Source organism: Pungitius pungitius, chromosome 11 (assembly GCF_949316345.1).
Source record: "Pungitius pungitius chromosome 11, fPunPun2.1, whole genome shotgun sequence".
NCBI lineage: Eukaryota > Metazoa > Chordata > Actinopteri > Perciformes > Gasterosteidae > Pungitius > Pungitius pungitius.
In genome coordinates this window covers 59,003-84,584 of record NC_084910.1, presented here as the reverse complement: position 1 = coordinate 84,584, position 25,582 = coordinate 59,003, and the positions used below count along the sequence as shown (strand labels likewise).

General features: G+C 40.8%; 1 protein-coding gene across 3 annotated transcripts in view; it reads left to right on the top strand.

Moving 5' to 3' along the window:
• The window catches only part of LOC119197433 (F-actin-uncapping protein LRRC16A-like), a 47,461-nt gene that overhangs the window by 1,097 nt on the left and 20,782 nt on the right, over positions 1–25,582 (top strand). For all 3 annotated transcript variants that reach the window (XM_037453724.2, XM_037453722.2, XM_062565419.1), the window contains exons 3-11: positions 3,131–3,228; positions 15,971–16,021; positions 19,141–19,200; positions 20,152–20,273; positions 20,971–21,068; positions 21,169–21,239; positions 21,592–21,665; positions 21,802–21,877; positions 25,279–25,367. In XM_037453724.2, coding sequence (XP_037309621.2) covers positions 3,131–3,228; positions 15,971–16,021; positions 19,141–19,200; positions 20,152–20,273; positions 20,971–21,068; positions 21,169–21,239; positions 21,592–21,665; positions 21,802–21,877; positions 25,279–25,367 — 739 coding nt within the window. The remainder of the gene's footprint in view (positions 1–3,130; positions 3,229–15,970; positions 16,022–19,140; positions 19,201–20,151; positions 20,274–20,970; positions 21,069–21,168; positions 21,240–21,591; positions 21,666–21,801; positions 21,878–25,278; positions 25,368–25,582) is intronic.

Below are 25,582 nucleotides of genomic sequence, written 5' to 3'. Positions count from 1 at the left end.
CCAAGTGTCCTGCAGCCTGTTCCGCTCAAGCTCTGAGTTTCTTTGTTTAGCAAAGTAGCTCCGTTTTTAACACCTCAGTGCAATGTTGAACGAGCACAAGCTCTCTCACACACACACACTAGCTTTCACCGCTCAAATGGCTGCATTAATTTAGGAAAAAAGAAGGCTTAAAAATGGCAGAATGTAGATGAAACTTCAAAGAAAAATGCCTGGTCACAACTGTCGTATATTTGTTTCTGTGTTTGAGCGCTTGCAATAAAATCGCTGACACCTGAAGTCAAAAATCTTGTTTTTAGAGGGATTTTGGAATTCAACATCTTACTGTTACAGTCCACAACGTATTGTATATCCTACTGTATCCTTCCGCTCCTCCTTATGTAAGCGTATGGTTGTTAAAGTTGTCCCTGTCAGACCCTGTCACAGGCAGGTCAGCTAGTTCCAGCTCTTGCATTAAGCAACAACTATTTTACAATGAGTGAAATGTTTTCTTTTTTCTAGCTTTATCGATATCGCTCAGGTAATCATGCGTCAGCAGTTACTCTACCCCCCCCCCCCCCACACACACATCTTCCCCCCTGATCTCTCTTCATAAATTGACCTGATTCTGGCTGCTTTAGCCAACATGGCACACTTAACGTCAGGAATGTGGTTTGTCATGATGCTGTTGCCATGGGGTGCTGAGTGGAGTACTTATGTGGATACAGGCATTGTTTGCTGGTGATTGAGCGTCATACAACTTCACTCTTGGCAGAAGCACATATGAGGAATGTCCGCATGATGCTGCAGAAGGAAACACCACAGACTTTGTTCAAGTAGCCAAAACATGCAGCAGTGAACGTGTTTGTGTGCTAACTAACAACACATTTTACTGACATGGACACAAATACTTTAAGGAAGGAGAAGACAGACTAATACATCTTTCTTATTTCAAGATATATGTATTTTTATTTTATTTTGAATTGGTATGAGGCAAAGGAAACACTTGTGTTATCTCAAAGAAGCTAGCGGCTGCATGCTGTGTTAAAACTGCATATTCTCATTAAAACAATTGAAATTTCCTTTTGTGTAGAGTAATCCCCGTGGATACTGTGTCTCTGCGGCTATAGTTTTAGAAATGCCGCAGTAGGAAATGGGGCACATTTTCCGCGGAGTGTATTTAAAAAGCTGGCAGATGAACATGATTATTAGTTTCACTTTGATCTGCTGATGGTTTGCGGAAGCCTGCAGGCGAAGATGATGCACGCATGCCAGCACAGATGTACACACACAATATCCTTCTGTCTCAGCCACATGTGCACAGACCATATCAGCTGATGTGTGGAGGGTGAGTGACTCAGATCTGCTCTGTAAACCAGTTCCCGGACAGTGGAGGCCTCCACTGTCAGTGACCAATTAAACCGTACAGCAGAACACAAACTCGGCATGTTGGTCATTGATGATTCAAATATTATTTTGGTCCAATTTCAAGTCTATTACCAAATGCCTGCAACACAATTAACATTCCAATTATTTTTGCTGTGCTGTTGTCTAAATGAATCAAATCAACGATCCACTACTGAGATAGAACGTCCCACCATATATCTCTCAAACATGCTGAACGATAAGAGAGCCCCACAGTTGTGATACCATTGTTCAATTAAATCAAATTGAAGAGGGCAGATCAATTTGAAAAAAAAATCGAAAAGCCATGCGGTTGGGCTGCAACATTATTCTTGTTGCTCAATAAATGTCCAGACTAATTACATTATTATCAAAATGGTCAATTCAATTTCTGTCTGTATTAGTATCTATAATTATACAAGAAGGATTTCTTTGAGGACATGCAGGCAGTTTGTTCAGTTCACCAGATCTGTGATGTCTGTGTGTGGATTTGATGTCAGAATTCCTGGTGGCTGTTTCACGTCTCACTAGGGTTGGGTATCGAGAATCGAGAATCGATTGGAATCGGGACTAGCTTTGCGATTTACCCGGTATCGTTCAAAAGTTTAAAATTCGATTCCTAGTTTCGATTCTCAGTCCGCCGGCGCCGACCGGAAATAGAAACCGCTGAATACCAACGAAGAAGCGTCCACCGGAAGTGTTATCATAACAGCGCGATCGAACACGGATGGCGTGCGTCGGCGGTCCAAAGTGTGGTTACACTTATCGAAACAAACCGAAAACTCGGCAAAAAACTCCCGGTTGTTGTGAATTTGTGACGCGTCAGACCAGTGTGTGCGCGCGGGAGCCGGGTGGCCCGAGCGGAGCTGTCCTATCTGTTAAAACAAGATTGTGCTAGCATTCCCCGCGTCGACCGCCAGCACCGACCGCTAGCACCCCCCCCCCCCGTCCGTAAGGTAACGTTTAAGTACCTGCAGTATCACACACTCACGTGTAAATGTGTTTTTGTGAGGTTTCAAAAATAAAGCTCTCTTGAGGAAAGTGTACCCCTGTTAAAATATATTCATAATTTATAATTATACAATATTGAAGTTCATAGTTTGATATTTATATTGTAGTTGAAAACAGCCCTGTTAGAAATTCATAGTAAAGTTAATAAAAAGTAAAAAGTTCATAGATTAACATTAATGGAGAAGGTCAGACTATTTCCTTCAGAAAGACCCTTGGTTAGCTAGCTCATTTAAAATATCTTAAACTTAAACTTTTTTGACCCTGCCTCTTGAAAGAATCTGAATCGAGAATCGCTGGGAACCAGAATCGAAACAAGGAATCGGAATCGTTCAAATTCAAACAATACCAAACCCTACGTCTCACCACATATGTGATGACACAAAGAAATCAGAAGATCAGAAGAAGGATTCATGATTCCTAAATTGCTTAAAGGCTACAAGGAAAGCTTACATTTTTATGGACATGCTTTTCAAATTAGTGGATATGTAGGCTTACCCCCCCCCCCTTGTGGCAGATATACACTGATTTCTATTGATGTGAAAATGTTGAAATTCTGAATCAAGTTGAGCTCATGTTTCCGATTTGGGTCTGTGTTAAGACAAACAAACGCAACTTCTAACTCACAATTAACCACCTGGAAGTTATTCTCTACTTGTAATTTACGCCGATAGAAAAACTTTTCAAGAGTTGACACTGAATCTCACCTTATTTTGTATCACCTCTCATTTTCTCTGTGTAGAGAGTGTGAAGGATGCAGTGGGGAGAAAGGTGAAGCTGTCACTGAGGAGGAAAGTCAAACTGGAGATCAAAGGAGACAAGACGGAGAACAGAGTCCTGGTGAGTCGAATCCTTCTTCTTTCAAGCTACTTCATTAAAGGGGGTTAAATCTTTGCCTGTATTGTTGGAAAAACAATGCTGACATCGACTTGAACATCTTGTTAAGTTTGAGGGCTGGTTATCGTAGAAATGTTGTAACAGGAGATTTCAAAAGCCAAAAGCATGAATGCCTTTGGGTCCCGCTGGTCACGATCACTTCACACGGGAGTGGAGAAGTGAGCTTCCCGGTATCTTCCTTTGTTGGCAATATGTGTGCCAAAGTTTACAAGTCCTCAGCAAATTCAACAAGAAAGTGTTGCACTAGGTACAAATAACTAATGATCAATTGCAGATTGATGAATGAAATTAGTCATCTATTCAATAAGTTAAACCAGGCAACCGCTTCGGCCACACATTTGTTTTTGCCTATATTGTTTTACATGTTGCAAATGTAAGGTATTCCCCATAAGCAAGTTGTTCTTGATTGCAGTGTGCACATTGGTGTGCAGACAACTGTGACTGGTTTAGTTAAAAGAACTGGTTTAGTTCAAAATGTTCTGTTTCTCTCGTTTTCTGTGAATTCTTTATGGACTATGGATTTATTTTTCATCCCAACAAGAGGTTATGATATCTTTGGAAAGTGTAAGCCAAGGTGAATCTAACACTATGATTGCGTGTTCAAGCTGACTGAGCTGTGACACCAAGCAGGTGTATAATTCAGATGTAAAATGTGGCAATAGTTGAGCTTAAATTGAGGGTTTAATGTACCGTAATCACCTGTAGGAGCCATGTTCCACCATCGCTGCAGCTACGACTGTGTGTAAAAACAGTGAACTTTCTCTTCAGGGTCTCTTTCACTTCACTCTGGTTCTGTACGACACCTCGCCCTGCACGCTAACGGAAAAGCAGCAGCTGAAGTTAAACTCATTGGCCCGATTCTCCGCTAAAACATTCGTCTGGTCCCACCTCTGACTGTGAACTCACAATGGCCCGATTGGCCAGGGGAACAAAAAGCCAGTCGGGCCATTAACTGCTCGCTACAGAGCAGTCCATACACTGATTGATAAATAATTAATTCCTAGGTAGGTCATTAACGTATATTGGCTTGAAGCGGATTAAAAGCTGAGGACAGTTGAGACGGAAAAGTTTCCTCAGTAAATCTTTGCAGGCTCCATAAAGTTTAATGAAAGCTAGGCTGTCTTCTTCAGGATTGGATATCGTATCAAAATAACAGAACTATCAGGCAGGCGCCTGGGCGTCTTTCATTATTTTAATTAATTAATACTAGTTACTGCAGGGAAATAAACATGTCATCAAAGGAACATTAGCAGCGAGAGGTGAGAGCCAGACATTTGGCTTCACATCTCTTGTCTTGTGCTAAATGATCTGGGAACGCGCTGAGGTGGGAAGCAGCAGGAGGGAGTGAGTTCCAATGCAAGAACATTGCACTTGCTATCAGAGGGAAAACGGCATATGAGAGATTCAAATGAAGCTCTGTGTTAGGATATTTTCATATTGTAACTTCACCATATCGTATATTCCATTACTAAAATATAGTAATGTTACAAAATCTTGACTCAAAGGAAATGCCACCACTTTTCAATAAATATTGGAGCCCCCAAACACTTTCTTAAGACACTTGAATTTTACACAAATCTTTCCAAACTCTCTTTTTAAAATCTGATCTGAAGTCAACAAAAAGTAGCCCCCGGGATTAGCTATTGTACTAAACTCTCTGCAGCTTGTCTGTATATATGCCTTTTACAATACCCATTGCTAGAACAACCAAGGTTATGTAAATAAGTTTCTGTTGAAGTACTCTGAGAGTTGCTAATACTGATTTGTGGTGTTGAAAAATGCAGAATAATGAGTGTGTTTTTAACTGTGCAGCATGTGGTACTGGTTCACAGACAAGACAACACAGAAAAACACATACTTTGTATAATCTAGCCCCGTGCTTTGCTTGGTTCGGGGCTCTTGACGTGGTTATGACAACAATGTCAGTATGTGAGGGCTGGAAACAAAGGCTATAGTGGTACACACAGACACAGACACACAAACGCCTAACAATGCAAAGAAGTGGGAGTCAGTACTGGGAAGTGAGGAATTCCAGTGGAGCGGTTCTGGTATTTCACCCAGACGCAGAGCATGAGAATGACTTGGAGAGTTTGTATCAACGCAGTGCTTGACTGGACTGGACAAATAAACCAGTGTTTGTTGGTCTACAGACCAACACGGTTTGAGAGACCAATTCTACAGGAAGTGGCTTAGAGAAAACAAACATGTGATGGACTTTTAGCCTGTGAGTGTTATTGTACCCAATGTTGGACGTGATCATGAAAGAACGCTGTATAAACACATTCATTTGTGATCAGATATGGTAAACATAGTCTTAAGTGTATTCAAAGGGTACAAGCGTGATGAAGAAAAAAATGTAAATTATTTAAAGACCACTTTTCCTATAGGGTTACTCCTCACCCTGGGAAAACTTTATAATCTTGTCTCTTGCAAGTCCAGTAACTATATTGGAGTGCAATTCTAATGAGCAGGAGTATGCCTTTAATATTTTAATGTATTTTCTGACAGAATAACTTCTATTTTCACTGTGATCACAAGTGTAATAAAATCAGAAATAACAATTGGGTAAGTCAGAAACAGTATTTGCTCCCTGGTTTACTTAGTAGTGACGTTGCCCATTCATTAACATTAATGTAAATGCACCACAGGCATAACAATAAATGTGCTATTGAGAGATAATGACGTTGCCGTTGATCATAGAGATTTCACATAAGAATAAATACTGAGCGTTTAGAGAAGTTATACATATATATATATATATATATTGTGCTTTATAGTATTTTTCTTTGACATTTATTGAAGTTTGACTGTTTACGTCAGAAACCGATTGATTTACTTCAGACAATGCTGCGCATCTAGAGTGTACACTATCCCTATCAATATGTCAAATACACACAACACAGCCTTTTTCCCGCGGAGCTTTGCTCAGACTGGGAGTCGAGCCCTGCAGGGCCAGAGGCTTCTCCTAAGCCCACCAAAGCTTGAATGATACAGTCATCTCCCTCCTTTGAAGACGGAGGGATGAAGGAGGAACCGATATAACATCAGTCCATCAAACTCACTGAGGGCGAGGGGAGAGGAGGAAAGATGGGAGAAAGGACAAGGGGCAATGAGACGCACCGTCCGGGGCCGACGGGCCGCGGGTGGAATCATGGAGCTGTGTTCTGTAAAACTCTGGCAGTGTGACGGAGATAAATCATCAGTGACCGAGTGTAAAACACGGCACAAACCTGCTGCACAAATACAGAGTAGCTCAGATTTTAATCTAGTTTCAGAAGCAATATCCAATAAAGTAATCTGTCATGCACCGTCCTGTGACACACAATTAAGGCTTTAGGGATTTTTTTGTCACCAATAAAACATGGTCCCAGTTGTAATCATGTCAAGTCACCTGTTAACACAAAACAGGATGTAGCTTTGTAAACAGAAACAGCACTGCATCATAACAGCTCTTTTTTTTTAGATGTTTCTTTGTGCTCCACTTTCAAACCTCTGGAATATTTTCTTTAGTTCCTCCTTTAGACAGTACTCGCCTCAAGATCTCTGGACTTCATTTTGACCTCGATGTCCTTGACCACACATTTATACCTGTCCAAAAGTACAAAACGTTTAAGAAGCCATGAACTCGTCTGAGAATCGACCAAAGCCTCACATCTTGTCCAACTTGTCATTAACCTCGAGGTCTCTCATCAGAGACGGGTTCCTCTCTGATGATCACCTGTAACTGTAACACTGTCCTCCCATGGGAACCTGCACTGGTTTCCGTTGTTATGGTGCTTAAACCCCCTTCCTTAAAGGAAGGGGAGCAAGTATCATATTTTAAATTCCCTTTGATAACGTACTTTGTTGTCAGTCTTCGCTGTAGGCTGTACAAGTTATATATAGTTTGGCTTATTTCTCTACAGTGAAATTATTGCAATTCTGCATTTTAAGTATTGTTTGTTCTGGTTGGTTGTTTGGTCGCTCTAAATAATTTCCTGGCAACAATGAACGATAATCTGAATATGGATGAAGACTCGGAAAGGAATTATGGAAGAGGGAGGTACATTTGTATTTTAAATGATATAATTGTTAATGGTGGAACCTATTGTAATATCTATGTTGTATGAAAAAAGGAGCGTATATGAAATTTAAGGGATTTTGGTATCTTGCTAACTATCGTTTGTAACAGTGACATAGTTCTGACCAGATTTAATGTTGATCTTTCTTTCCCTCCTTTTTTCCAGAAAGTAATTTAGTGTTTGTTTATTTTGAGATTTGTGGTTAGAGCAGAGTGACAACAACCACATACACAGTATGCTTTTGAATCTTTGCTTGGTTGAGGTGACACAAAAGTGCTTTTCTTCTGTCCTTTATTCAAAGCTTCAGTTCATGTTCAAACAGTTATAATGCTGTTTGGCACACAGTCATTGTTTCTATTAAAGAGTTAACTCTGCTTGAAGGGGTTCAGTGTTTCAGACCATATATGTTGTGGTTACTATTAACATAATTAGAGTTAACAAGGCAGAAAATGAATCCAGCAGGTCACCATTTCCCTGCTGACTACATATTCTGTACTTCAGTGATTGATCAGTCTGATATAGTGGTGTCTTTGATGATTTGTGTTTGGTTTAATGAAGCATGTTGTAGTTAAATTTACAATTGTAATTGAAAAGTGATGTTTTACTTTACATTAGTAGTTTAAAAAGAAAATCAACTGTAATCAGCAGTAAAAAAAGTATAAAAGTATTTATTTAAACATTTAGTGTCCCCAGTCTGAAATGATCTCAATATGTGTTATGTGAATGCATTCAAATAGGATAAAAGACCAGAGATGTCTTTGAAAGTAGGTCGAATGCAGATGCTAGATTATATTTGGGGAGTCTAATCTTGCACTGAGCCTCCGCTCAGTTATTTTCAGCTCCCTTCGGAGTGGTTTCGTTTCTGCAATTCTTTAGAACAGACTTGACTCATCTGGTCGTTCAGCTAGTGGTGGCCGATATGGCAACAACATCAAAAATATTGTTTGTTGTTGGTTTTTATGACTATTTGTGTCCAAGATGTAAAAGCTAAGTAATCTTATTTATAACAAGAATACAGCTCTAAAGGTTTCAAAATACCACACCAAATTCCTTTCTTAAATTTAACCTGTAACGTGTTTAAAGTTTCTTTCAATATGCATCAGATGCTTTTTGAAATCAACAAATCACTTTTTATATCTGTATAAATTTGCTCTACAGCACCCATTTATAAAATATCTTTGAAGCTAGTTCGCCTGCTTCTCACGTCTTTTCGTTCTTCCAAAATCCAGTTTTATTTCAGACCAAATGATGAACTTCCAAATGAGTCAAAGCCTATCACATGTTATAATGGGATTGGTTGCTGACAAACAATGTTGAATGTTGAAGGCTGTTTGAAGGTGAAAACCACTGAAGGCAGATCATATTCATTCCAAACCCTCCCAGTGCGTCCTCGTAACAAGGTTGAAGAGGCTCATCGTGTCCTACAGGCTGCTCACTCACTGCCACATGTTAGGGGCTGAGTATCTATCAGTCACAGTCTGTGTTTTATTGCTCTTCCGAAAACCGAAGGGGGATTTTTTTTTATTTTTATAGCAAGGCTTAGCATGTTTCCAGTCTACAACGCCCTAAAAAATAAGCTGGCTCCGCCCACCGAACCGCCCACAGTCATTCATCTTCATTGTTTCATAGGTCAGGGTCATTGTCACTCAGACGGTCTGTAATATAATTGACCCTGCTCCAGGTCGTTGGCTTGATAGGTTTGGTTTTATAATCTTGTACTGATATGTTTGCTTTCAACTGCGGGATCAAATGTGTAAAATACTGTTTTATTACTTCACGGAGCTCTATTTTACTTTTATTTTATTTTGATGACAACAAGAATGTCTTATTTAGAGGTTCGTTCTTTTCTACATGTGAACACGCTGAACTAGTCTGACTAAAGGTTTTGAAAAAATAAATTATAGAGGAAAGCCCTGTCTACACCCGTTTCAGCAAATCAGCATTTGGGAAATGTGCTATAGGTCATGGAGTCAGGGTCGTAAAACATTAATGGCCAGTTAAACATATTTCTGATCCGTCAAAATCCACACATGAGCACAAAGACCTAGAACTCAATGGAGTAGAACACTGTACACTGACCAACTATAAGCTCTTACCATAATGATGACAAAAATAAGATAACATGAAATAAAACAATACGATTAAATAAGATCGAACAATGGAGGAAAATGATAGTAAGTTTGCAGTAAAAAATGCAACATCAACAAAAACATACATTTTGTACACTCCTCTGATCTGTTTGGAATCATCCTTAAAAACATGGGTTTAAGGACTCATCCTCCTTGTGAGCAAAAGGACTGGTCTCAGTTTTTTTACAGAAAACATGCCACCGATCAGGCCTGATTGTTCTTGTAGCAGTTTACTAGGACATAGTGCACACACGTTATTATCATTCAATCAATGCTGCCTGTTGTCTGTGACCTAAAAAAACCTCATTCAATCAGCGAGCAGACTGACACTGTACCAACCAGGGCATTGCACTATGACTTTTCCCACAGAATGACCAAGCGGTGCTCGCCAGGGACAGTTATTTTTCACAGGTTTCTTCCTTGATACTCGAACATGCATAGCATCCTTTTTTGAGTTCCTACAGGAAACACAGTGGTAGTTTTACATAACACATCTCCTTTTGGTCATTTTTACTCGATTAAATAATTAGAATCACAAGATGATATTTGCTTCACTCATTGGGGTGATTACCATTTGTGATCTGAACTGCATTCATTGTGTTTTATCATCAGAATCAGCATTGAGCACTGAGTGTGTTATTGGTGCTGACTGATGTTATCTACCTGCTCCAGAGGGAAGCCACGTGTAACACAAGCACAGAGAGGAATCCTCCTCCTCCTCCTCCCTGCTCTGCCTTTGTCTCCGTCATTCCTTTCTTCTTCTCTCTCTGTTATATCAGTGTACGTCTCTCTCCTGGTGCTTCACTTCCCACTTTGGTTTTCTTTGTTTCTGGATTTGTAAATATAATAAAATGTCCATGTCAGTTTTTTTTCCGTTTTTTTTCGGTCTCACTTTTTCATGCCTGTGGTCTACAGCGATAGCCAACTTATCCAAAAACCTTGGCTCACCATCACATAGCTACATACACACAAGTACACACCCAACCAAACACACACACACACACACACCTCCTCCACATTGTGTCCGGCTTGCAGGCCGATAAATGAATGAGCCCTTGTGATTATGCCGTATCTCTGTATCCTGAACACACACAAGGTTCTTAGAGGACACCATGCAGGCTGACACTGTTAAAGGAGCCGCTCCGCCCCACCACAGTCCACTTGGGCCCTGATATCCGTCCAGTGTTGGAGGGCATCCTGCCAACCTGGACTATAATCCCAATCTGAAAGTACAGTCACTTTAATCCCTCGCCCAGGCCCTTTTGAAACACTTGGTCAGCCTCCGTTGTGATCTGTGAGACACATTTGGGAGGTTGATTGAAGCTTGTTAGTGAGGCACTGATTGACAGGAAGTATGTTGAGATTATATATATATATTAAATTACTATTTTCTATTTGTGCCCAATTCAGTTAAAAAGGATTTCACTCAGAAGACTAATTATGAGCATTTTATAGCATCCAAAGTGTTTCATATATTTTTATCATCAAGCATTATTATAATATATATATATATTATATATGTCTCATGCATTATTAAACCCATTGTGTAGACCTGCTGACACTTTGTATTCCTACTGACAACAAGCAAGAACTAATAGTAAAGTATGAAATCTAAAATAATCAGACACCACATTTATTCATGGCTCAGCTCGCTGCAGCTGTGGTCTGATGAGACCAGCCAATCAAATGAGTTCAGGAAGTACCACTGTCAGCCGCCTTTGTTCCCCACCACGCTCATCCCCTAAGCAGCAAAGCACATAACGATCAGCAGGGCAGTGATAAAAGAAGATTGATGCCTCTTAATTCTCTCCATCTGTGGGGGGATTTGCACTTGTGAGAATGGCTTGCTCCAAAATGGGACATCCATTATTTGAAAAGAATAAAGTGGAACGTATCCTGATAACATGATTAGCAGCTTGTCTATCTGGAGACTCTTTTCTAGAAAATGGTTACATGATCAAGCATTTGTGCTCCCTAAGCAGTGAGTGCGTTATACTTTCTTCTTTCTGCAGTGTTTGGTGATGATTATACTGCTGGCTGTCAGTCTTTTAACGTTTTGTGGAACAAAAAAATCGTACCATGAGAAAGAAAACTGAACACCATGTAGTAGTAGTATACCTGAAACGTGCTTTACTTTGGAAAAATACTACATGCTCACATTGTATTGTGGTTTTGTCGACTGGACCTCAGCTGCACTGTCAGCAGCTTGTTGTTGGGAGAATCAATGCGTCTCTGCCTGAGGTAAGAGAGGTGAGGAGGGTTTTTTTCTGTCAACCCAGAAAACCTCCAGTTGGCCTCAGAGCGGTTTCCCCGTGGTGATCTTTTCTGTGTCAGCCTGATTGAGGTTCTTTCTCAGTGTTCCCCGCTATCATCGCAGACAAGTGGTTATCCTTGGCTTTTAAAGCCATTCTCACTATAGACGTACAGCGGAAAGCAGTTCCTTCTGCAGTTTAAGGGATTAACAGTCGTTGTCGGGATGTTTTGACGGATCTCTTGGCCATGTGTAAGGTACCAACTGAGGTTCGTTAAAACGTAATACTAGGGAAGTGGGCAAAAGACCCAAACAGACCTTAATAGAGAACAACAACTCCTGCACGTAATGCAGACCAGATAAAACAATTATTATAATTATATAGAGAGATGCTGTGTGAAATGCTGTGTGTTGGGCTGCAGCATGAAGAGTCGCTTCTGTTCCAATGACTTACACAATCCCTGATTACTCAGGTGTGTGTGTGTGTGTGTGTGTCTTCTGCTCCATGGTCTAGACATACACAAGCCTCGATACTTTCACCTGCACACCACACATACAAGTACATGTAACATAAGCATATTCTACTACAAGAGAACAGAAAGATGGTACGAGACCCTACAAGAAATGATGAATAGTGTATTACAAGCTTTGATGGGGTTTTTAATGTGGCTCCTTATCAGCAGAACAATCCATCAAGTAATTTCTCTTTGCCCTTCAGCCGCCTCTCCTCAGTCTCACGCTCCGTCTCTCTGGTGTCCACTTGTCTTATCTCAATGGCTGATCTCTCTTTTGTTCTATTTCTCTCTCTCTCTTTCTGCATATCACTAAAAATACTCCCACACTACAGTGCAGCGTTGACCTTTTTAGTTTGCAGCCAGTATATCATGACTCATTAATCCTGCGTACACACACACACACACACACACACACACACACACACACACACACACACACACACACACACACACACATGCAGTAGGGGCAGTGGTGTGTGCATGAATGTAATTGAGGGTATTTGTGTTCATAGTTGAACAGAAGATAAAGTTCCTTAACAATTGTGTGCTTTGTGTTTTCATTTTGGTTATTTCAGGCTTCAAGGCTTCTAGTTTCAAACCAGAGCAAAACAGATCAGTGGGTTGTGGAAATATCGGTATGATGCAAGGCGGTTTATCTCTGAGTCCTTACAGGCAGACATGCACATGCCAGCACACATGCAGTTATTTCTCAGCAGAATTGCTGACTTTTCTGTTGTCAGATGTGGTATTAGTGTGTTTTTACAGTGCCCTTGCAGTTGATGTTGCTTTCTGCAAACTGCTAGCACTTTCACTCCATTGTTCTATTTTATTGTTTTATTTGATATTAAATATGTTATTTTTGTCATTGTTCTAGTACACAGAGCTTATAGTTGGTCGCTGTACACTGTACAGTGTAAAGGAAATGTCTTTCTAGTTAATTGTGTTCTAGGTCTTGCGAATGCACCCCAAGACATGATGGATGAATAAAACCATCTTCGGTGGGGGGTAGGTTTCCTGTGGCTGAGACCTGCCACAGCTGAGTGACTGCAGATAAAACGCTTCTCTGTGCTGCTTTGGTTCCTACAGAGATTCAGCATGACTGTAGGCCAGCGTGAATTTTAGTTTAGGGCACTAAAACTCATTGACATTCTCAAGCAAGACTTGGCTCTATATCGCACCTCTTTCATGTGTGAGTGTGTGTGCGTGCAGTATGGGCAGTTGTTGCCATAGTAACCCAATGTGTGAGTGTGCACATGTGAGTTGGGTCAATTGAAGGGAGGTAGGGTAGACAGTTTAACAGGAAAAAAGATAATCTGGGAATGGCACTGTAATACCATTAACGGACTACACTGTATAAACTGTAAAATTGATATAAAATAACACTCCAAAATAATAGAAGTGTGTTTCAAATACTCTTTATTCATTATTTTGGCTTTCAAATAACCGAGCTGTATGTGTGTGCGTTTGTTGCAGAGAGACCGTGTGTAATAGCAGATGCTCCCTCTGGTCTGTCGACATGCTCCAATGCTGCTGCCATCTGGTTGGCTGAGTGGAGCCGAAGCGGGTTGATGGTCGCCGTGAAGTCATTGGCTAACGGGAAGGCTCAAGGCTTTAAGTTCACTTAAGTCAGAGAGACTGATAGAAGGGCAGTGACAGAGAGGAGTGGGTGACAACACAGAGGGGTCTCATGGACTTGTCCACTCACAGTGCAGAGAGAGGCAGTCATGCATTGACAGCCGGAAGATGGGAGGATGAAATACTGTTTGAATAAGTTATAAAGTGCAACAAGCGCTTCTAGTTTTCTAGTGATAAATGTGTCCTTTAAAGCAGTGGTTGATTATCTAAGTAATACATGATTTGCTTCCCTCTCTTGACTGTACAGAACCATGGAGATCAGTTGGTCAATTGATAAATCCCCTCAACTCTGAGTCAGCGGCTTTTGGGCCATTACTGGTTTGGATTGCAGCTGAAACTATTCAGCTACTGGGAACCAAAGGCTGTTGTGCCCCCAGTGACCCCTTCTGCCACCCTGTATTTTTAAGAAATAGATTTTTCTGCTGTCAAACCTAAGACCATTTTGTGTAATCCAAATTCAAAGTTTTGCTGCCAAACCCTCATTCCCAAAACTTTCTGAGGTCCTTCAAACTTTAGAACTCCATCCTACATACCTACTGACCGCCGTTCTCTGTACAATACTGCAGCACCAAAGTTATAGTTGAGGGCTGTAAACAGAGCAACATTGTTAAAAAGATGTCTGGAAAAGTAATGGATTATGATTATATTACTGCTTTAAAGGGCCAGTCCTGTTTAACCAAAGGTCAAGATATCCAAACTTTTAACAGTCTACAACAGTTGGTTATTTTTTAAACTAGCTGATTTCATCACCAACATATCTGCACACACGTACGCGTTAATGTGAACTGCTGTACAGAAAGGGAGTTGTTGATCGTAGTCGTGATGATCTTTGGTCACACCTGTCCACCTCCATCACATCAAACCCCACAGTGGAGCTGAGCCCCACAGGACAAGGACACAGACAGTATTTTTCATTTTCACGTCTTTTCAAAAAGATGGTGACAGTGCAGGCAGACTTTTCTCACGCATTTCTCCCCCCCCCCCCTCTCCTCCGCACCACCTATATGTTCTTTCCAACTTTCTCTTCAGTTTACTGTCAGCTCGCTCACGTCTCACTTCTCATTTCCTCTTTCACCCTTTCAATCTTTTTTCTCTAAACCAGCCTTTTTTCTTTCTCCATTATGTCCTTGTGTTCCTTGTTTCATTCCCTGCTACTTTATCTTCCTTTGAGGCCGTTACCTTTCATTTCTATGTTGTAGCATTAAGTCGCTTATCTTCAAAGCCACGGTGATGGTCACTGTGCAACATCAGATACTCGGTGTCCAGTGTGCGTGCAGTGATGACCTATGAAGGTAAAGGCAGCTCTTTGTGGAGCTGGTATCAAACAGCTAAAAACAGCCCTGCACTTCACATCAAGTCCTTTTTAAATAGATCAACTTTCAGAAATGTGTTATTCATATATATGTTCATATACAAGTGTTTAATCACCTGAAACTAAGAGCCGTTATGTTTTTGTGAGGCTGGGTGGAGTCCATCATAGTAGTGTTAAGATATATGTATGTATATATGTACTACCGCAAATTAAAGAGACTACAACTGACTCTTAGGTTGCTCAATAAATGCAGCACTGGAATGATATCTTTTTCAGTGGTAACACATTCTCTGTCACGTGGTTTGTCCTGATAACTAACAACTTCAATGGCAACCATCTAAAAAGAACAGAATAATGAGGCCGCTCGTCTGGATCGGAATGTCAAGTTCATGCATTCCAGGTACGCCTCCTCAAGCCTTAACGTCTCCTTCAGAGCAGCAACATGTGCTCTGATTAAAAGTAGCTGTTGGTGTTCGGGCGTTTCAGCAGGCAGATACCAAACGAATAGGAAACACGCCGTGACCTCCAATGGACTCACTGAGCAGACCGGGGTGTATTCTGTCAAAATGATGCTCTGTTTATGTGTTTGTTCTGGGGGGGGGAATCTTTCTCCTCATTTGCATGCTTTTTTCTTTCTTTCCATACTGACTGAGATGATTTGGAGTCACAAGCTTTTTTCATCTGAATGAGTCAACAGGCCAGCTCAGGCCATTTCCTTGTTCTTCTTAGTCAGCGTATATTTAAAGCTACATACTCATTATTCCCTCTCTCTGTTCTTTCAGGCCCTAGCATCTCACCGAACGTACCTCCTGACAGCGCGCATTCCCGCCAAGGTAAGAGAACGGTTCTGTTTGGAACAAATTAAGTTCAAGACAAAGTTACAAACCCCTTCCCTGGGTTTCCCCTCCACCCATGTCTTGTACTCTCATTGGTTGTGTAGCTCCTCAACGTAATCCCCAACAGGTCCAAACTGCTAATTAATTGTGTCTTCAGTAGTAGTTAAAATGTCACAAAACATCTAATCTTCAAACTGAACGCAGCCCAGATTCAAACCAAACAGTGCTGAGAGTGTACATGGAAACTGAAAGCAAAGTGCACTATCTGGAGTGTAGATCCTTCTGGTAGAAAAGACACAGATACAGATCAGTCACAATAAAACATAGCATCACCCGGTTTAACAGGTCCAGGAAATACTTAACAATTGCCCTTCAAAAAGCTATTATGCTTCCCTGTCAATACGATGCCCCTGGGTAGAGTTAAGGTGATTGATTGGTTGTTTGCTTGAGAACTGATTCGTTGGGTTTACTGCAGGTAGAAGACGCCATAAAGAACAATCCAGCAGACACTGTTTCACATGACGTCCTGTTCCCAGTGTCATGAGCTGCTTTTTTAAACAGGGTCTCCATGTGTTCTAGTGGGGTTCTCTCTTCTGATCTGAAGGGATTTTGGCAACATCTGCTTTCTGAAGCATTATCCCGCTCACCTCGTAGGTTTCAGTCTGAACAGAAGCAGAATCCCTCCTCTGCACAGCTTTCAGAAAACCTTGTGTCCTCTGCATTGGCTCTGCTCAGCCAGATTACAGCCACAGATCACCTTGACTCTCCGTTTCTTCCTTTAAGCCATTTGTTCCGCTTTGTCACTCTCATCCTGGCTTTATTTCCAACAATCCAGATTTCCTCCTCCTCTCTTCCTCCCTGTCTCGCTCTGTTCCTTTCCCATCTGGCTTTCTTCCTCCTCTCACTACTGTTAGCAGGGACAGCCTTGAATATCTTAAATAAAATGTAATCTAAAATGTAAAGTACTTTAGTTCGTTTCCGGGATCCCTCTGCAGCTAATGATAATTAGCATGTTTTCGGCATCCAAATTGTTTGCTCATGTATTACAAATGATATATACAAATGACGTAAGTGAGTCTCTTTTTTTTGATGGGTTCAAATTCTTCTTATTGCACAACATCCATATATAGCTGATTTCAACAGTATCTCCCCTTGTATTGATTTTTAAATGTGAAATCTATATTTCAGTGGAGACGGGTCAAATGCAAATGAAGATTGGCCTCTGCTCACTGTTCCAACACAGTGAGCAGCTATTGACTGCATAAGCTCTCCGTAGATCTAGTTTTCTGTTTTGCTTCTGGCCATGTGAATTTATTGTGATCACATGTTAGAATCTCAGAGATGCATCGACAACACACCAGATAACAATCAGGGAATGTTTGCAGCAATGCTCTACTTAATATGAGGGTACATATTTTGCCTTAGCAGTAAACTCAGTTTACTTGCATCTCTTGTCTGTCAGTAGGTGAAATCCCCCTTAAGCCCCTTGTGCTCCCTCCCTTTTTGCCCTTTTCTTGTATCGTACCGTGTTGTTGCTGTTTATTTTACATACCTGGACGCTGCCTTAATCTCCCGACTTTCTGCTTTATGTCACAATTATTGGAGTTTATGAACCAAAAGATCAGAGTGAGCATTTACAGCATCTCACTCACAACACCAACATAAGATGAGATAATTCTTTATTCGTCCATCTACAACATGCTCTAACATAGGAACAGCATCATGTTCACCATCTGTAATCCTAACACCCATCCTCCACAAACCAAACCCACCTCTGCATGAACACATTTGGAGGAGAGTGGTTAAAGTGACAGACGGACACTGAACGATTGAGTGAACGATATTTGGCATTTGGTTCCTTCCTACACCTGCAAGCAGGAGGTCTTTTCTTTGGCTAGAACTCAAGCGCTTACTTGACTGGTTTTGCTATTATGCCCTTTACTGTCTGAATAAAATAAACTCATGTGGACGTTGTTTACTACATACTGTAACATTCAACAAATAGTTTGCAAACAGTATTTACTGCTTTCCTACTTGTTCACTACAGCGCTCTACCAGACCTTATGCTAGATATGGATGTTTGCATAGTGAATAACAATTGAGTGCGTAATATGTATGTAATTGATTTCGTATTGTCAGTTGTACAGTTAAATCAACCTAAAGTTTGCTTACATCAGCCACAACCAAACTATGCAAACTATGGTCAACCAGAAAGTGTAAGGCTGTAACAGCTAAGGCCTTTTGAAAAGTCAGTCCACACAATTGAATAACTGGATGCAAATGATGCCTTATTGGTGTTTACATTGTACCAGCAATTGTGGTACTTTCATCTCGTAGACCAAACCACACACACGCACACACAGACACACACACACACACACACACACAGACACACGCACACACACACAGACACACACAGATGCACACACACACACGGACGCACAGACAGAAGACTGCTTTTCCTCTCATCTCTGAGCCAAGCCTTAGGAGCATTGAGCCCACCTGGAATCGTCTGGCCTCGCTCCCTGGCCTGCCTTCAGGCATCGTGCTCGAAGTCGGCGTTCAAAAATAAAAGGAAGCGAGCTGGGAGTGTACAGTAGTAGGCATTTTATATTTGCAGGTTCGACCCTCTCACATTAATGCAGGAGATCTTTCCCTGTTCTGTTGGTTATGCAAAGGCAGGCTGCTGCTTTTCTTTGTCAGACCTGTCTGTGGCTGGTCATGTCTGGAGAAGTTGTTATGGAGGGGAATAGAAAAATAAAGCAGAGGCCTTTTTTTACTCTCAATTCAGGAAGAAAACTGTTAACCCGTAGAGAGAGAAAATGTTCGATGGTGTCTTATCTGTGTAAAACTTCAAGTAAATCAAAAGAAATGCTGTCCTGCAAATGAGCGAGGATATAAACCTTGCTTGGTTGCGTTTTAAATAAATTTAGCTGCAAAGCTAAAATACTGAATAGAAGAGCTGATTTAGTTTAAGGGTGGATATAATCTACCAACCTTATATGAGTTAATATCAGTTTCATTGTCCCTCATCGGCCTTTTAGGATGTTAGGAGGCCATACTAATGCCTGACACAGTAGAAGTATTTTATTGTTTATTCATGTGCTCTGTTTTAGGTGGAACACTCCTTTAATTATCTGGAGATACAGGGGATTGCCTGCAACAAGCCTACACAGGTAAAGAACCAACATGTGTCCAACGTACTCTAGCAGCATTAAAGTACAAGCTCCACTTGGACACTTGCTTAGTTCCATGGAGAGAGTTTAATTAAATGATTGATATTACTGGTGTGTCTCATTGTTAATCATGAAGCGAGAGTCAGGAGGAAACTTGGCTTAGAAAATGTCTTCCTGAGGGACATTTGAGGAGGATTGACCATTGGCAGATATGGGTAGTGGAAGTTATGCTGTTTAAGGACACCGTCTGTAATCACAACAGATAAGCGATTTGATAGTATAATCTTAAAACATAATTAATTTATGAGACACCAAAAAAACCTAATCTGGGTCCAGAAATGATGATTCCGTTTGGCTTTTGGACCGTTGCTGGCACAGCTGTCAGTCAGCAGGATCTCACGAGAAAATATAATAATTCGTAACTAGCCACATTCCTGCAGCTGAACCTCCCTCCCACTCATCTCAGGAGATGTCAGTCCTCTTAATCTCTTGACTGTTGGTCTCGCATGTATCAGCAAGGATGGAGTATCAATGAGGATTATGTTAATTTGGGCCAATAGCGGGAGCATTATGCCTAACATCAGCATTTGCATAATTGGTGAGCCAGTGTTCTTAAGACAAAGATTTGGGATGTCGATGTGGTTGAGTGGATAGATGGGTGTGCTGGTTTTAATGTTGTGATTTAAATTACTTGATGGACGGTTAGAAAAGTGCAATATCAAAGTAGGGAGTCAGATGAAAACAGATACATAAATAACACACAATGCATTAATGTTGAGTTCTTTCACTTCCAACAACATTATTTAGTAGATTTTATTTAGCTTCTGTGGCTTGAATGAAAAAATCAAGATGAATGATTAACTAATTTGACGAAGTAGAACTTTGGTTGAAGGTTTTGGTGAAACGATGCATGCTTGTGTTCATTACTAATTAATGGTGCGTCCTTTTTAGCTGTTCATCGAGTATGAGCGCGGCGCGTTCTCTCTGAAGCTGCTCTCTACAGAGGAGGTCAACGAGGTGGTCGCTCACATAGGACACTGTCTGCTCAGGATATGTCCCGGACTACAACCGAGGTGAGTTACACGCGCGCCTGCCTGATTATGTGCTACAAAACCATTTATGTAGTTATGCTTCATTCACGGTAACACGTTTGAATCATTCCTAATGCACTTTTATTGAGTTTAACAGACAGTATTCACATCTTTTTCAATCATCTTAATTTTCTTTGTGGGTATTCTGAAAATAAAAAAAGGTTTCTGGAAGGTGCTGTGTTTGAGTCACAGCTACGGTAAAATGTATGTCCAAAAAAACATCTCATAATGAGGGTGTGAATGTCATCTAATATGATTTGTTGATAACAGGAAGCGTGAATATGAATGCAGAAATGATTGCAGGTGTAGAACCATTAACTTGTATGACCTACTAAATAAGACATGGACAGACGGGGAGGCTTCTGTTTTTATGTTTGAGCAGCATTCAATGCAAAATGCAATGCAATGCAATTTGACATGTTTGTTGTTTTTTACATTAGAGATTAAATGTGTGGTTTATTTTAATGTAGTTAACATTGAAGCACTCAGCAGCACTCAGCAACTTCCTGCTTTCAGAATGACCACTCACGAGTAAAGCAGGAAGAAAGTAGCCCCAAGCTGCTTTTTTTAGAAGCTTTTAAAAAGATTATAGGCTTTTGAACATTTCACCAGCAAGAATATTTGGAAAATGCAGAAATGGGATGACTACAATACGTTTAAATCTGTCTTCTCTTCTCAGTAAAGTGATGAAGAAGCTCTGCATGGAGCCTCCAGACAGGCTGATCTCTCTGCAGAATCTGTGGGAGAACAACAAGCCCGCTGAGCCTGGGCCTTGTGGTAATAATTAGTGATGCTACAGTAAATAAAGTGGGCTCCCACGTTCCACCATTGTTAAGATACCTCAGCCAACATTTTTTCTAATTGTTCTTCTGTACAGGTGGGTTTTCTCAGATGTACAGATGCGTCTGTGACTGGTTGGGGCTGCCTCACAAGGAAGAGGTGCAGTGGGTCAGTATTGTTTGCATTTCTTTGTGCAGAGGCACAGCCCTGAGAGATCCTGGTTCATCTGCATCAGTGCTGGTGGCTGGCGGACATGAAACTGAATAAAGCCCTTTGATAAATGGGATATCCACAAAAGTATGAATACAGTGGAGGCCTCTTTTGAATCTTTAGCTTTCTCAAAGTCTTTTGAGATGGGCTTTCTGCTTCTTTTCTAAAAGGAAATTCCTCTTTCTGTAATGTATAGGTTACATTGGCTCTATGCAGTTGCTTATTTCTATGTGTTTATGTCATCATTAATTGCGAGCAGATGTATTTTAATGCAAACAGTGATGTCTTTTAACTATTTTTTCCCTTGCAGGATGTGGACACCATCTATTTGACACAGGACACCAGAGAACTCAACCTGCAGGACTTTAGCCATCTGGAGAACCGGTGAGTGTTGTCACAGTAAAATATGAACCCAACTATATCAAATACAAGAAAAGCACATAGAATGAAAACCTAATTAAAGTGGCACTGACAAAGAACAATATGCAGTTGCAACTGTGACCTTTTGCTTCGCCCCCAGGGATCTGGTGGCAATAATAGCAGTGCTGGAGTTTAACCAGTGGTTCACCAAGCTCTCCACCAAGGACTACAAACTGGTTAGTGAGCTCTTTTCTGGAAATCTTTGTCTTGTCTGTTCACTCGTCCTGTCGCCTCGGTATCTATCGTTGAAGAAACATTATCACATTCTGTTGCCACATTGCGGCAAAATAATCCAGACATGTTCCTGTTTTAGAGTTAAATAGTGATGAGTCTCACTACTTAAGATGCAGATCTTCCTCTGTCGACCTGCTTATCAGTTTGTTCTCTATTACTCTAACGTTTGCAAAAGTTCCTGCTTCTCACTTCCACATCATTTTGCCATATAGGAAAACCTTAAACACAGCAGTGTTTTGAGCTAAATGCTATTTTCCTCATCTTAACAAGCTAACACCGATAGGGCTAACATGTTAATGTTGAGCAGTTATTGTATTTTGCTTGGAGCCAAACAAGTTTACCATCTTAGTTTAGTATGTTGGAACGCTACCATTTGATAGCCTTAAATATAGATCTGAGGCTGAGACAAATAATATATATATAATTATTAGGGCTGTCAAATGATTAAAAATTTTAATCAAATTAATCAGAATTTTCAGTGGATTAATCATGATTAATCACCTGAATCCTAACAATTTTTTCTTTCTGAAATGCATAATAAAGATAAATAGCAGGACACAGATACATAATTATCATTATTATTATCATAATTATTATTTTTTACTGGCGCAAACGACTTGCTGAACCTGACGGCCTGACGTATGCCTGCAGGTGGCAGTAATGTGTTGTATAGGATGAAGTGCATTCCCTAGAAGAAGAGGTTCTTTCCGGACCTGAATAATTTGTCACACTGCGCATGCGTGAAATGCGTCAAAAAAATTGACGTAATTAACAACAAACAGCTAATTAACGCCGTTAACGCGCTATTTTTGACAGCCCTAATAATTATATGTGGACTGACAGACCAAATAACAGGCTGACACTTACATCCATCGAGCCACACTGCGTGAGAGGCTAAAAATAAGAAAATGTACATACTGTAATCCCAATTCTAATTAAAGGCAGAAGTTTGAATTGTTATGGTAGTGAAAAACTGACCTGTGTTCAAAGTTGTGTAACAGTAACTAAATAAAGTACCGGTACTACTCTTTAACTCTACCTCTGCCTAATTATTTACCCGTATCTCCATGTACAGAATAATTCCCTCCCGCCTGTTGACTGAGGATCAGTCCAATGTTCTCGTGTGATAAGACTCTTAATCCTAACGAGACAAAGGAGCTCAACGTCTCCGGCTGCTGTCCCCCCCGCAGCACTCAATTACTAACACCCGATTCAAGGATTCAGTCTTACCAATTACCACATGCAGCTTGCTCAGTCCAAACAATTATGTGACGCCTCCGTCACAGACTATTCCTTTTGTATTTCATTTTACAATCCTGCCCCTTGCCGTGCCATGTGCACATTCATGCTCAAATTTTCACATGTGCAACAAAGTGTGTTCTTTCAGTCCCAGATTAGTGTGTATTATAATGAACCCTGAAGCTCTGTGGAAGGTTTCAACACACGCCTTTCCAAAAGATTCCTACTGTTTTAGTTGTGTGGTTTTGGTTATGTTAAAGATAAATGTCACCTGTGTTTGCACAAAGATGCAGATGTATTCTGTGTGCATATATGGTTGCTGTTAAAACTTTTTTTTTTAAGGCAATGCCAGTATTATTTTTATATTATTTCCTGTATGTACATTATATTTATAGAAAATCAAGGGGAGCTCTTGAGTTGTTTTGACCCTGTGTTAATGCAAAGTAAAAACTATGAAAGATGAAAGAAACAGAGGGTGAAAAGGAGTATTTGTGAGAGCAAACGGAGGGACAGATACACAAGGCCAGCAGAGACATCAGGGGACAGAATGAATGGGTCAGATGCCAGATGAGGAAATGAGTCCTAAGGTATCAAGAAACAGGGGTCAGATCTAAATAAAGCCAAAACATAAGATAAAGTTAGGAGAGGAACTAGACCGTTCTAAAATCAGTTAGTATGTCATCGTTTAACTCCACACTGAACCAGTGTATTTGTATAGTTGCGTAGGGTTGCATAGAGAAGACTCTAATAAAAAATGGCATAGAACTGCAAGAAATAGGATATACGGAGTCTCTTTGCTGAGTAGACGGAATAACACCACACACACATGTCCGCATGAAGACTCACACTCACACAAAAGAACCCGGCCATCACAGCGTGGGATTATGCAGCTCGCCGTCAGTTCAATCAGGCCGTTTGTCCTGTGGTCTCATCAAGATGCTGAGCCCAAAATAAGAAAGGAGGTGAAGAAAAGTTGAGCACAGCAGAGATATAAGAGGACTTGTGTCCTGATTACCTCATGATGGCACAGAATGTGTTTATGCGTCTATGGGAACAGCAAAGTATGACGAGGCTGTTGCTTAATGGGTGTTAAATGGTGCAGTGCACATGCTGACAGTGTCTGTGTGCCACATTTCTATTGTCAAGACAGGCTCTTTAGCATGTTCCCTCTCTATCTGCTACTACACAACTGACCCCTCTCCTTTCTTTTTCTCCTTTTCATTCCTCAAACCCCATATGTCGCCTTTTTCCTGTCTGGTGTGTCATTCCTGCCCTCCATCATTCTTATTCCTCTTCTGTAATAGCCACAGTTTCAGAAAGTAAACATATGAACAACAGTCCCTTTGTTCAATCTCTCAGCCCTTCTCTTCTTTTCTCCTGTCTCTCCCTCCCTCGCTGTAGATAACAGTGAGAGACAATGTTGGCGGTGTTTTGCCCAAACCGAGCTGCTGTCTGGCCCTTAAAGCAATAATGGCCAATTACCAAGAATAACAAACAAAAAATGCTCCTGAATCGGTGTATATAATTGGAATCAGAATTACCGCAGTCGGAGCTTGATGTGTGTTTGTCTACATGTTTGAGTATGACGCAGCACACGGCGAACTGGGTCAGTGAACATCTAGGTAGGATATCCCAACTGCTGAATTTTTAATTTTGTCTAAGTAAAAGTGCCTTTGCTCCCTCGACTGTTTTCCTGCGGCGTCGAGACTGCGGAAGAGAGACAACTTTCTAGTCTGCTGTCCCTCGTCTCCCCTGTTACGCATCAACAGTCGTGACTAAAGATGATTCTAACTTTTTGCAGTGTAGGTTTAATTGGCCAACAACTTCCAAGAGTAGTTTCACCGTTCTTCACAAGAACACTTGAGGGAATCATTTTTAGGGATGTTAATTATTTTTTGTTCGTATGACCTTAAATGTTTCAACCCATGTTCTTGCGTGTTCTCAGTTAATCATTATATTGAGAGATGTACTGTACTGATGCTACTACTGCATCTACTGCACATGCCCCTTACTGCCCACTCCTACATCAAGCACCTACACAGGAGCTGAAGTGAATTTAGAGGCGTTTTTTGTTAATTGTTTGCATGTTTGTGTGTGTCATCAGTCTGCAGATGTGTGTGAGCAGATCCTTCGGGTAGTGTCTCGCTCCAGTCGTCTGGAAGAGTTGGTTCTGGAAAACGCAGGACTCAAAACGTGAGATAATGCCTGTGTTACCAGTAAGCCGTTACAATGTGGGCCAACATGCACAATACCAGGACACTAGATTAGAAGCTAAATGTAATGTACTATTAAGTTTATTATTAAAAACTGCATTACAAGTGTGGCATGTCAAAATGGGTTCTGTGTAAAAGGATAAGGCGTATTTGCTTCTATTCGGCTCTGCGGTCTTGCTATGACATTATGTTTAT